This window comes from Salvia splendens, chromosome 1, assembly GCF_004379255.2.
Source record: "Salvia splendens isolate huo1 chromosome 1, SspV2, whole genome shotgun sequence".
Classification (NCBI taxonomy): Eukaryota; Viridiplantae; Streptophyta; class Magnoliopsida; order Lamiales; family Lamiaceae; genus Salvia; species Salvia splendens.
The window spans coordinates 36,723,620-36,737,329 of NC_056032.1; the positions used below are offsets into that span (position 1 = coordinate 36,723,620).

At 36.1% G+C, this 13,710-nt stretch overlaps 2 protein-coding genes across 7 annotated transcripts; both read right to left on the reverse strand.

The window, feature by feature from the left end:
* Positions 1–619: 619 nt before the first annotated feature.
* Positions 620–2,179, reverse strand: LOC121782929 (protein FAR1-RELATED SEQUENCE 5-like). The gene is made up of 3 exons (XM_042180973.1): positions 1,908–2,179; positions 1,622–1,699; positions 620–971 (listed from the first exon to the last, which is right to left on the reverse strand). The coding sequence occupies exons 1-3, from the start codon at positions 2,177–2,179 to the stop codon at positions 620–622; spliced, it is 702 nt and encodes a 233-aa protein (XP_042036907.1).
* A 5,180-nt stretch (positions 2,180–7,359) lies between these two features.
* Positions 7,360–13,258, reverse strand: LOC121748895. 6 transcript variants are annotated; one of them, XM_042143457.1, is made up of 3 exons: positions 13,121–13,258; positions 11,812–12,582; positions 7,360–7,510 (listed from the first exon to the last, which is right to left on the reverse strand). In XM_042143457.1, exons 2-3 carry the CDS (start codon positions 12,353–12,355, stop codon positions 7,386–7,388), a joined length of 669 nt encoding a protein of 222 aa, XP_041999391.1. In that variant the 5' UTR covers positions 12,356–12,582; positions 13,121–13,258; the 3' UTR covers positions 7,360–7,385. The 6 variants fall into 6 exon arrangements, with proteins under 6 accessions (XP_041999391.1, XP_041999407.1, XP_041999424.1 ...); XM_042143473.1 differs by having other exon boundaries at positions 13,071–13,223; XM_042143490.1 differs by having other exon boundaries at positions 11,812–12,577; positions 13,121–13,207.
* Between the last annotated feature and the right edge of the window lie 452 nt (positions 13,259–13,710).

Genomic DNA, 13,710 nt, shown 5'->3' on the forward strand with positions numbered 1-13,710 from the left:
TCCTGAAATGAGGTCTACCAATAAACATGATAGGCAACAAAAAGAAAAGCCACAGAGTGAGTTATTTAATTATTTAGTATCTTAGTGAAATATATTGTGTATAGGGCAGAGTCATTCATGTATAATTTTGAACTATGTTAAGTGTGTATTCATGAATTTGACCAATTTTTTGTATTATGTCTTCCAGCCTCAAAGCGTGGGAGGTCTCAAACCAATGATGAAGAAGAACATCCTGCTAGAAAGAAACAAGCTAAAGGAAAGCGAAAAATGGTTTCTGATGAACAGTTTAAAATCAGAAGACCTAAACTAGTTGTAAAGATAGGGGTGAAAGTTCTTGTTGATGCCATTGAGAAAATGAACTCAAAACAAATAGCTGCTCTGGAAGAGATGGACAAGATTTAGTTCATCGCACAATAACAAATGTGACAATTTCTCAGTTGTTGAAGTTTAATAATAGCATTATTTGAGAAAATGAACTCAAAACAAATAGCTGCTTTATCAACGAGCTCATCGGAAAATCACGGAAAAAGGTCGGAACCCAAAACTTTCTGGATGCAAACATTGATGAAAACCACTCATTATTGGCCAGCCCATATCTTTCCATTATAGCATGCCAATTTTATTCAAATGCATCAGGTTCTATCAACTCCGACCAAACACATGCATTCAGTTCCTTCTTTAGTTCTTCACTACCAAGCATGTTCTTTGGCAATTTGTCAGCAACTTTATTCATAACGTGCCACATACACCACCGGTGTCTCGTATTGACAAGAACCTCCTCAATAGCAACTTTCATTCTCAAGTCTTGGTCGGTTACGATGAGTTTGGGAGCCACAACCATACACTTTACAAATTGGTTAAATAACCATGAAAATGAGTTGACATTTTCCTTGGACAAAAGGCCAACAGCAAATGTCACAGGGCGACCATGATTATCCTTGCCCGTAAAAGGAGCAAATATCATACAATACCTACATATTAAAATTAATATAAGACATGCAGAATATACTTCATTATATGAACAATATACGTCACTGAAATGAAAAAACAATACACTATAATGCATGCTCAAAATACATCACTATAAGCATATACTAAGTTCACTAAATGCTCAATATACTTCACTAAATGAATAAAAATAGTACACTGTAAGGCATGCTCAGTATACTTCACTGAATGTTCAATAATAAAAAAAAAAAACAATACACTATAAGCATGCAGAAATATACATCACTATATGCTCAATATACTCCATGTGAAGGCATGCTCAATACACTTTACTGTAAGCATATTGTAGTTCACTAATTGCTCAATATACTTCCCTAAAATGAAAAACAATACACTATAAGCATGCAGAAATATACATCACTTTAATGCACAATATACATCACTATATATGCTCAATATACTCAATGTCAAGGCATGCGCACTTCACTGTAAGCATATTGTAGTTCACTAATTGCTCAATATATTTCTCTAAAATGAAAAATAATACACTATAAGCATGCAGAAATATACATCACTGTAATGCACAATATACATAATTGTAATGCACAATATACATCACTATATGCTCAATATATTTCACTGAAGTGAAAAATAGTAATTAGTGTGCACATACCTATTTGTTGAGTATGTCTTATCAAAAGAAACAATATCACCATACAAATGATAGTTTCTCTTGACAGTAGGATCACACCTACACGAACAGAGCAAAATCGCCAGATTTTAAAACTAAATAGGCAATTTAGGAAATAGAAGCGGATGCTCAGCCGTTGGATTCACGAGGCGATCGCGGAGACCGCGGAAGCTTCCGTGGTTCATCCATGGCTTCCTCTGCCACCTCCGTCCGCCTGCCGCTGCTTCACCGGAAGCGATGATCAAAAGAAATTGAATCAATTGATTACCTAGCTAGGTTGCAGGAGAAAGGCTTCCACCGGTATTTGAGGTAATTCTGATCTGGACGGCGGTATTTGAGGCAATTTAACTGGTCGTCGATGACGGGGCAGGATGAGAAGTCGTAGAGCGGGTAGGAGGCGTCGTACACCCATTTACTGCGGAAAATGTTGCAATTGGCGGCGCCGATGAGGGCGCGGTGGGTGGTGTTGAGCTCGGCGGCGGAGGCTGGGGAGAGCAGGAAGAGAGGGGAGAGGAAAAGGAGTGTGAATAGAAGCCCCATTTTTTCTGAAATTGGAGTTGGAAATTTGAAGGAGATGGTTTGAGTTGAATATGGTTTCCAAAAATGTCCTTGTTAATTACTTTTTATTTAAAACATGTAAAAATAGCTAAGCCATAAAATTAATTTAGAGTATTAAGATGTATGGTTAAGATTTGTTCTCTAATTATATACTTAAAATTAGTTAAACATTGATCACTCCTCCATATAGATACTTTTCAAACATTTAATGTTACTATCTAGTGATAGGAAGAGAAGTAGAAAGGAGTGGTGTCACCTATTTGCAATGGACTCGTATAGACCTCAGAATTCCATTTCTATCACTCACATTTGAAATCAGTAAAACATTTCGATTAATACTTTTTTTATTCTTAAAAAAATAGATATTCACGAATAATTCATAAATCAAAATAGTATTCCGTGAAAGGAATGGGCATGTGAAGAACGTGGCATACATCCACGGGGGCCGACTATTTCTTTTTTTATTGGACGAAAATGTCCCTGCTCCTATTGTTGTTAACATCAACCTACATAATATGGGACGTCTCAACTACTTGTATTTATTGCTACAATTACTTTCAAAATTATTTGATTCATTAACCTAAATAATGGGGGCCGACTCCCCTAATTATATTTATTGCAACCGTCCTAACATTATATGGCAACAACCAAATTGTAAGCTCCACAATTAACAATATTTTCTGAAATTTGCTTTTCTTTAAAAAAGGGTTAATAAGTAAAACTAATTCATTTCACATAAAGCGACCTTATTTTAGCAAAAAATATAAAAGTATTACTAGTGTTTTGTGTTTCAAACTTTTATCATATTACAGAAGGTGTTCTTAACTTTTAAGAAAAAACGAGAATTCGATACATAAAAAACTATTAACCCTTCTTATATTTTTGTTATCGTTTATATGATGAATTAAATTTCTATATAGTTGAACATTTTTAAAAATACGGTGAGAATTGTAATATTTAATGAAATTTTAGGATATTTTTTGAAATACGTTGTTGATATAAATTGTTTTCAACCTTATAAAAAAATTAGAATTTTTTTACTATCAAGTAGTAATTTAGAAGCGTCTAAGAATTTTCTGTAGAAGTCCCACTACCAAAATCGACCATAACATCTTACAAATAATTTAAATTTTAGAGACTCATTCTTTAAGGTTTAAACGGTAAATCTCTAAATTTAATTAGCAAACCATGTGTGAAGTTCTACACGTACTTGTCAATTCTATCGAGATGGACATATGTCCAAAAATTAAGGGGTAGAGCGATTTTGTCAATTGTCAATTCTCACTCAACAGAGTTGTCTTCTGTATCAAAAAAATTCCAAATGTGAAATCATCCAAAAATTTGAAAAATACATTTAAAGCGTAGGAATTTTGGGAAATCAGGTAAACGCCAAGCACTATAACTTTTCCATTAAAATTCAAAAATAGTTAAGAGATACGAAACCATTACATTTCTTTTTGGCAAAGAGAAATGCATAAGACAAAGTTTAGAGTGAGAATGATTCAATTATTGATCGTTATCTTATTGGAAGGCTTACTAATACCTATAAATTAGATTAGGTTAGTTCAACTGTATAGGGAATAAACTTCCATAAATAAAATAGTACTCATAAATAGTTTTAAAAAAAATCTTTCCAAATGAAGCGGGAACGGCTCGAGGTGAAAGCTTTTGAAACTCCACCCACTTTAGGAAAGACAACGTCAATCATGCCAATGATTTACATTTCAAATGCACGACTTTTAAATATAGGACTACTTTTTTTATTTGGAAATATACTTATGAATGTCCATTGATGATGTATATAATTGTAAAATTAAGACTATTTTTTCCGGGGAGGAATACATATAAACTCAAATTGGACTAGCGAGTATAAAATAAAGTTTACCAAATTGCGTTGGACTAATACTAGTATACTATCACCAAAACAAATAATAGTAAAAGATATGGTATACTAGTATACTGTCATCATTAGTAAAAAAACAAGTTCCTCTATGATAGGGTAGTTGAAATTGAAATTCTGAAATGGTAGTTGAGATTTGATTGACATTCAATCGGGTAGTAATGTATAATAAATTTTACTGACAAAACTCATAATTTACCAAACTTGGATCATACAAAATTTTGGTGACTTCCTGTCAAAAGATGGGAGGGAGGATTCTCCTTCTAACTAACTTTTACAACATAATGATAATAATAATAATAATAATAATAATAATAATAATAATAATAATAATAATAATAATAATAATAATAATAATAATAATACAAGTAGGACTTACTTATTATTCTAGCTATGGTAGGAAAAGTGACGGCCAAAATATGAGACCATCCACAACGCGTCTCGCGCCGGGCTCGCGTCTCGTCTCGGAGAGACGAGACCCCCGCGAGACGCATTGCAGCGCCAATCTCGTCTCCAGCTCGCGACCGTCTCGTCGCGTAGCTCGTCTCGGAGAGACACGAGACGAGCTGTCTCGCCACGCGCCAGGGACACGTGGCACGTCCCCATGCGTGCGTGACGCCCACTCGCTGGCCCGCGAGTGGGCGTCGTCACTGATGACGCAATAATTCATTTTTTTAAAAAAAAATCGATTTTTAATAAAATTTTTTTTTTTTTCAAACGGTAATATTACCGTTAAATATTTATTTTCATTTTTTAAATTTTTAATTTTTTTACTCTATAAATAATTCTATTCCATACTCATTTCAAACACAAACACACATCTATTCCTCTCAAATCCTCTCTATCACTCCAATTTCCATCTTCAATCAACTCAAACAAATGGATCCTTTTGAGCAAATGCGCCAATTAATCTTGCACAACATGATTGTCCGAGACGAAGGACCCGATGCCGGAAATTGGTTCGACCCCGAATCCCCCGGAAGCTCAACCGCAAGTAGTCCGCCGCGAAGTGGAGCGCATCCATCTATACAAGAACGGTTGGCTATTCGGGCAAGGACACGCGACTCTAGCGCCCACACCCAACTCCAAGAGGATCTAATTGAGCACATTTGGGAAAACTTTGGCGGAGAAGATTAAATTATGTCATTTTTATTTTTTTAGAATTTTAATTATGTCTTCATTTTTTTTAATGTTAAGTTGTAATATTATTTTAATTTTAATAAAGTGTGTTTGTTTAAATTGAATTGGGTTTTAAAAAAAATTATAAATTAAATTGAATGAATAGTAATTAAGAGACGGTATAGAGACGGTTAAGAGACGGAGCGTTGCAGGTTCCGTCTCTTAGTTAAGAGATGGAGGAAAAAAGGACAGTGGGGCCCTCAAATAGTGCTCAAATAGTAGTTAAGAGACGGTTTAAGAGACGGTATAGAGACAGCGTTGTGGATGGCCTGAGAAATCATATGGCTGGAAATGAAATACTTACTACTATTATTTATATTTAATACTAGTAGCAGCTAATACAGTGAATGAGCTGGGCAAACTGGAGTGCCCATAAACGTTGGAAATCTGCCTCGGATCGACCGAAGAAAATCAACGGTTCAGATCGCCCCACAGTATCCCCAATTATTATTAATAACTAGAATATTCGTCCCCAACCCAGAAAGCATATTTCAATTTCATCAAACAGAAAACACACACACGGAGAGTGTGAAACACAGAGGGAAATGTCAGGTTGGACGGGGGCGACAGTTTCGCGGTTGTTGGATGTGAGCTTCTCGCTTCCGACGTCGCTTTTCCGGTGGCCGAGGCTCCTCACTTCCTACCTCACGCCGCCGCCGAGGTGGAGCAGTAGCATCGCCAGCCTCACTTTGATCAGCGCGCGCATCCGCCTCCCCGACGTGGACGACGTCGTCTGGTCCGTCATCTCCGCCATGGAATCGGTCGCGCTGGTCTCCTTCCTCTGCTTCTTCTTCGTCTTCTGCGGCTGCACTCTGTGAATCGGAAATTAATAGTCAGTATGTGGCGTGTACGTGCTCTAATATACACTATGTTCGTGCCTCAATTTTGTGGCTGCAAAATCTCCACACTCTCGGTGGAGAAACGGCGGTTGGAATTTTGATGATGACGGCGCGTGATGTTAACGCGTGGTTTCTTCTCCCCCCTTTTTGGGGTTTTCTGTTTAAAATTTTAGAGAGTGGCAGCCAATGATGGCCTGCTTTTGACTGCCCCTGACCGAGGGTAGTTTTGTCAATGTATAATCATAAGTTAACTAATCATGTTTACTTTTCTTATGTTAGTAATTTCCACTCATTAGCATATGTGTCTCTTATCATGGCATATATTATCTCAAAAGTAAAATATAAGAATAAAATCATGCTCCTACTAGAATATATACAAATCAAATAACCCTATTAATATCCGTCTGTTTATTCTTTAACTTTGGGAAGAGACAGTTATCACAGCTTTGTACTACTATAATTATTTTCAATTGAAGCAATTGTATAACTTGCAGACTAATAAATCAGCATAAATTGTGGAAGAGATGATGATGTCAGACTGCTATAACTTTGGACCTAGCTGTCTGATTATGACTAATCCCGTGTATTTAGCGGAAATGTGACAGCACTAATTTTTCCTAATGCAATTAGGCTTCCTTTCCAATCAAAAGTGTATATTTCTACTTTTTTTTCCTTGTTCCTCCTTATATACATTCGTACTCCCAATTAGCTGTTATTACAGTTATTACTCTATGTTATTACTATTATTAAAGTATACTCTTTCGTTCTATAGTAGTGAAATTATTTTAGCCATTTTGATACGTTTCATAATAGTAGAGTCATTTCTATTTTTTCTAGTAAAAATCAACGCATTTCTTTTTTTTAAAAAAATATTTATTATCATTCTACCTATTATGAAATAGAGAGTACAATACACCTTTTTTACTTCCTATTAGGGTATCCACAGTGGTGATAGCCCAGCAATAGCCCAGCCATAGCCCAGCCACAAACTCCTCCTGCCACATCATCAATACTAAAAATCCTCATGCCACATCAGAAATAGCCCAGCCATAGCCTAGCCATATCATAAATAGCCCAGCCACATCAATAGCCACATCACTAATAACACAATATACGGAATTTAATTTACGAGACATATACGGGAAACATTAATAATACTATTTTAATTTTAAAAAAAGTACAATAAATTAAAAAAGTACAATAAATTTAAAAAAGTACTAAAATTTTTAAAAAGTACATTAATAATAAAAATTACATTAAAAAAAGTACATTACTTAAAAAAAATCACTCGGTGGCTCCCTCGATTCCATCCGCCTCCAACATTAATTGGGGGAGTTTGAGAACCACTCGTCCCTGAACTAGGCTCGTTGTTTAGATCCATTTCTCGGTGTTGATCTAGTATAGAAATTAAGATAGAGAGAGTACTCGTTAATACAAGTGGTGCGAATGAAAATGAAGTGCAAATCGCGTATATATAGTGTCTCGAAAATTTAAAAAAAAAACAAAAAAACCGCTGGGCGATGCGCTGGGCGATCGGCTCGGCGCCATCGACCGCCTAGCGCTAGGCGATTTTTAATTCCGAAAAACCGCTCGGCGGTTTTCGGAAGCTGCAATGGTTCGCCTAGCGACCACCTAGCGCCGGCGCTCGGCTAGGCGGTGCGCTAGGCGCCATTGTGGATAGCCTTATGGACAAGAGAGAGTACAAGACAAGAAAAGTAGAGCAATGATCTCGGTAAGACTATTATTCATTAAAGCTGCAAACTTCAACTAATTTTTTATTGTGCAACTTTCTTTGATAATTGCGAACTACTACTACTACTATTAATGTGATATCTTAAAGTTTGATTAATTTTTCAGCAGAACAATATTCAATCAACCAAATTCTAGGGATAGATCCTATCCCAAAGTCTCTTGACTCTTAGTAACTTTCATAAACCAAGCCACAAATGTCAGTGTCTTAAATTTATGTTTCTCTCTGCATACATGATAAAACACTTGTATAAACTAAACCTAAACTACAGGTTATTGATTAATAAAGAAGACAAACTCATTCTCGCTCCACCAAATATTTCAATAACATATAATTTGATAAGCAATCACTCACAAGAAACTTACAACGAAAGACAATTTTTCAAATAAACTATGTCGGTCACAAATCATATACTACTACTACTACTACTCCATAAACAAAATAAAAGACTCGAATGAACTCAAAACACATGAAAGATAGAGAAGGTAGACACATGTGAAGAGTCAGTCCATCAATAAGTGTTAGGAGGAAGATCCCAATTTGTACAATGATGGAGTACAACAAAAGTCTCTAGATTGTGCTTTGTGGTGTGCTGACTTCAACTAAAAGAGTGAGAGAGAAGGAATGAAAAGGCAAAAAAACAAATAAAAAGTTAGCTCTTTGGAGGCACCACACCGGTCTCTAATGCCACCCTCATTACTCTCTGAACTTTTTAAGCTATGGCATAACTATGCTGCAGCCTGCAATAGTTGAAGACAGCACTTCAGACTATATCAACCATCAAACTCATTGAGTGGTAAATTCCATTTACTTTGAAAATTTTGTTCAACAAAGATCCGTCCACAAAATGCATAGGAAGAAGGGGGGGGGGGAGATGCTAGGCTTGCAGCATATCAAATTTCAAGGTTTGCAACATGACAAATGATACTCTGAGAACCCAAAAATCTTGAAGATTCAACAACTGAAGATCATGATATGCCATGGCCCATTATATTATAACTATGAGAACATAAAGAAGAAATTGAAAGACATGTTCCAATGAGTACACTATTCTCTCTTCATTTCCAGTACCATATTCCACTTTATCACATTCTCAAATCTACGACCCATCTTTCACATGACAAAGGTAAATTTGATAGCTGGCAATGAAGTCTTACTGATAGCTTAGACCTTGTCACACAATTACCTACAAGTCTACAACACTTTTGGATAACCATGATTGGTGTTGGCAATTGAAACTAAAAATATAACATATAACTGTCCCACATCGGTGTCAAGATAAAACTGAAACTAGTATATAAGTCTCATGGGCCCCTCCTCCTATCACCAATTGGTTTTAGGATGGAACCCATGGATTTCTATCATGGTATCAGAGCGGGTCGCCGACTGTGGGTCAAATTTAACTGACCCAGCAGTATATCTGGGCTAAAACTGAAAAAATGACTGACCCAACAGTATATTTGGGCTTAAAATTTGGGCCAGTGGTCCAACCGATCGGAAAAAAAATTGGGCCAATTGTCCAATCGATCAGAAAAAGGTCCAACCCCTCCAAGTTCACCTTGAAGGGTTTGAGAGAGGGTGTTGGCAATTGAAACTAAAAATATAACATATAACTGTCTCACATCAGTGTCAAGATAAAACTGTTTGAGGGAGGGTGTTGGCAATTGAAACTAAAAATATAACATATAACTGTCCCACATCGGTGTCAAGATAAAACTGAAACTAGTATATAAGTCTCATGGGCCCTTCCTCCTATCACACCTGAACTTGGAGGGAACTAGTATATAAGTCTTATGGGCCCTTCCTCCTATCACACCTGAACTTGGAGGGTTTGAGGGAGGGTGTTGGCAATTGAAACTAAAAATATAACATATAACTGTCCCACATCGGTGTCAAGATAAAACTGAAACTAGTATATAAGTCTCATGGGCCCCAAGATAAAACTGTTTGAGGGAGGGTATTGGCAATTGAAACTAAAAATATAACATATAACTGTCCCACATCGGTGTCAAGATAAAACTGAAACTAGTATATAAGTCTCATGGGCCCTTCCTCCTATCACACCTGAACTTGGAGGGAACTAGTATATAAGTCTTATGGGCCCTTCCTCCTATCACACCTGAACTTGGAGGGTTTGAGGGAGGGTGTTGGCAATTGAAACTAAAAATATAACATATAACTGTCCCACATCGGTGTCAAGATAAAACTGAAACTAGTATATAAGTCTCATGGGCCCCTCCTCCTATCACACCTTGAAGGGTTTGAGGGAGGGTGTTGAAAATTGAAACTAAAAATATAACATATAACTGTCCCACATCGGTGTCAAGATAAAACTGAAACTAGTATATAAGTCTCATGGGCCCCTCCTCCTATCACACCTTGAAGGGTTTGAGGGAGGGTGTTGAAAATTGAAACTAAAAATATAACATATAACTGTCCCACATCGGTGTCAAGATAAAACTGAAACTAGTATATAAGTCTCATGGGCCCCTCCTCCTATCACCAAGATAAAACTGAAACTAGTATATAAGTCTCATGGGCCCCTCCTCCTATCACCAATTGGTTTTAGGATGGAACCCATGGATTTCTATCAATTGGCAACATGGAATATGATTTCTAATGGTATAGAAAGCAAGGGCAGCTTGAAGTGATAAGAGTAAATGAAAACTGCAGCTATTGTGACCTCCGAACAAATTTTCACAAATCAAATTAAAAAAAGGAAGAGCGTGTGTGATTGTGTGCCTCATATTAGAGGCACTAAAGCATCTATTCTGAAAAGGGATGTCAAACAAATTCTTTCAAGCAATAACCTCATCGAATGGAACATACAGTGTCCTAATATTATGCAAGAAGTGGCATAAGTATCTTAGATTTGAAGCATAAGTTCACTTTGTCAAATATGCGGTTCTGAGGTTACTAATACAGTACTCTTGATCCCAGAGTTAAACTAGACATCAACCAGAATTGGATTAGATATTTGCCAGAATCTACTTTAGAATATATCCAGATACTACGTAAATATAGGTTTGGTCTATTATATTTTCAATACCCAAAACTTGAATAGCTTATCGGCCATGACCAGCCTGAAGCTACTTAAGAGTTAGAGAGACAGAGAATCCAGGAATGAAAATCTTTAGACTAATGCACCACCCAAGAAAATAGGCTGACTATTGTAAGCACTAGATGCTTTAAGAATTATGAGGTTTGTGAGACCCACATATCACTAATTACAATACAAGCCATGAAACTAAGAGCATGCGCAGCGGTGGACGGACGGACGTCCGTCCGTCCGTGCCGCAAGCTCCACCGCCACTGCGCTCGCTGCGAAGAGCACGTCCGTGCCAGCGAGCAGGCGACGTGGCGGCACGCGATTGGGCAACGGCATAGCCGTTGCCTTTGAAATTTTTTTATTAAAAATTCAGTATTTAATTTTTAAAAATGATAAAAAATTAAAAAAATATTTTCCAAATCCCAAAAATATGGCCGTTTTTTTGCCCGTTTTTCTAAATTTTTTTGATTTTATTTTTTATTTTTTCCCTCCAAAATCATCTATAAATACACACATTCATAATCCATTTATCACTTCAAATCATCTCTCATTCATAATTCTCATACAAACTATCTACACCTTCATCTCTCACTCAAAACCTCAAATGGATTTCACCCATCTTAGGCTTTTAATTATGTCTTTTTAATTTTATTTGTAATTTGTAATGTTATTTTGATTTTTTAATGAATTTTCATATTATGGAAATGTTTTTGTTTAATTGAATTTTAAATTGAATTGTGCTCGTCCTTGCGGAAGAGAACAACTGTGGGTGTTGTGTTCTTGCCAGAGAGCAGACAGAAAAAGTGGGGCCGGGGCCCACAACCGTGCTGCTGGCAAGAGCACGGTTGTGGATGCTCTAAAAAGGAAAAGCATTCAAATAAATCAACATGATTTTACCTTCAAAGATGATAACCAGTAAAAAGGCCACAGTCACCAAGCATGCAAGAACATTAGTTTTCAATGATGATGCCTTCTCCTTTTTTACTTTCCTCATAGTCCTACTTCTTTCAATCGTTCTATGTTTCAACTTGAGCTCAGTAATTTCCTTCAACAACTTCAAGTCAGAAGCATCCAATAAAGGACCCCTAGGGGGACGAGGAGGCTTTGATGGCTTAGTAGAATTCTTCTGCTTCTTAGGCTTTTCATCATCTCCCTTCTTAAGCCCAACCTGTGCATATCTCCCCAACTGTTCCTTGTTCATGGCAGGAATTTCATCAGAACTTATTATTTTGTCATATTGTGAACACGAACAGTCTTCGTCACTTGCACATTCACTTAGTGAATCAGAACTAATTAACCCACTCCTGACCCTACCCAACAGCCTTTTTGAATTCGTATAACCACAGCCCAAATTTCTGCTCACATCCTCCTCACTTCTTGTTCCTCCACTCTCCAAGTCAATGTCTAAATCTAAATCACTCCCGCTGGAAACCTGACTCATGCTCCAAAACCTCTTTAGAAGTTAATGGGCTAAAACAGCTAGTATACAAAATTATACTCAACCGTCCCAAAGGTTGTACCTTTCACAATATATCTAATTTTAAGCTAAGGAGCTGCAAAATCTAGTAGTTAAAGCTTCATCAATAGCAACAACTCATAGCTTCACTGACAATCATTCATATATATCCTTCGAATCCACATCGCTGTCTTTGCGCTTTGCATCCTGAACTGAATAGCATGAAACAGATAAAAATAGTTCGTACGACCGAATCCATATCAGAAAATCATGCCACTCCAAAACTACGATCCTTTAACAAAGAACTAACATATGTACGCAATTAAGCAGCTTGGAACCAAGAAATCTATGATGATTTTGCAAAAAAAAAAGCATTTTCACACTACTCTTGTTATCTATTTCATTATCTTCAGTTCTTCACTGGAACAACAAATAAATTCAACACTGTAGTTTCGAAAAGGATAACCCAGTAAACCTGTCTTTCGTCAATTAGATGGGATTCGGAAACGGTTTCCCACATTTCCTCAAAAATAAATTGTGGACAACAGCAGGAGCAAAACAAAAAATTGGGACATAGAGTGGAGGGGGGCGAGATTGATAGGGCATCCCAAACATGAGCAACAGAAACTGAGCATAATTTTTAGCACAGAGAAGATGCATTGAAGGTAGCGGAAAACAACGGGAAACAAGATTAACATACCATTGAAGTAACAGAAACATAGTGAAGAAGAATTGTGAAGGAAGATTTACCCAAAAGCTTCGAGTTTGATTTGGTCAAAGACCTTCCTTTAACTCTTCTGCTACTCCATTGCATTCAAGGGGAAAATTTGTATTGAAACGAATTGACTAGATCAACCTTTTCTTCTAAATTTAATTATAACTCATGAGTAATACAGTTATTGATATTATTACAGTAAAATTTGATATTTTTTACATTTAACTTCAATTATAGATAAAGACTAAAGAGGAAAACAGAAAACATAAAGCTGCATATAACAAGTGTCCTAAGATAATGCTGCTGACTCAGCATGAAAATATAATCTAATGCAATTTAAAATGAGAAATTATATGCCTAGTGAGCATTAATAATTTTTTTTTATAGTGAGCATTAATAGTTCAATACATATTTCACGTTACTTTTTTTTTCTATATATTTAATTTGATTTTAATATATTAAAATATATATTATTAACAATTTTTCATTTTATAATTTTGTAAAATTCAAAGTTTGATTTGTTATTTATTCATTTACTTAAAATTATATATAAAACAAATAAATTCAGAGTTTTGATTTTTATAAAAATTTTAAACAAAAATGCTAGTAATAAGTTTTAGTATAT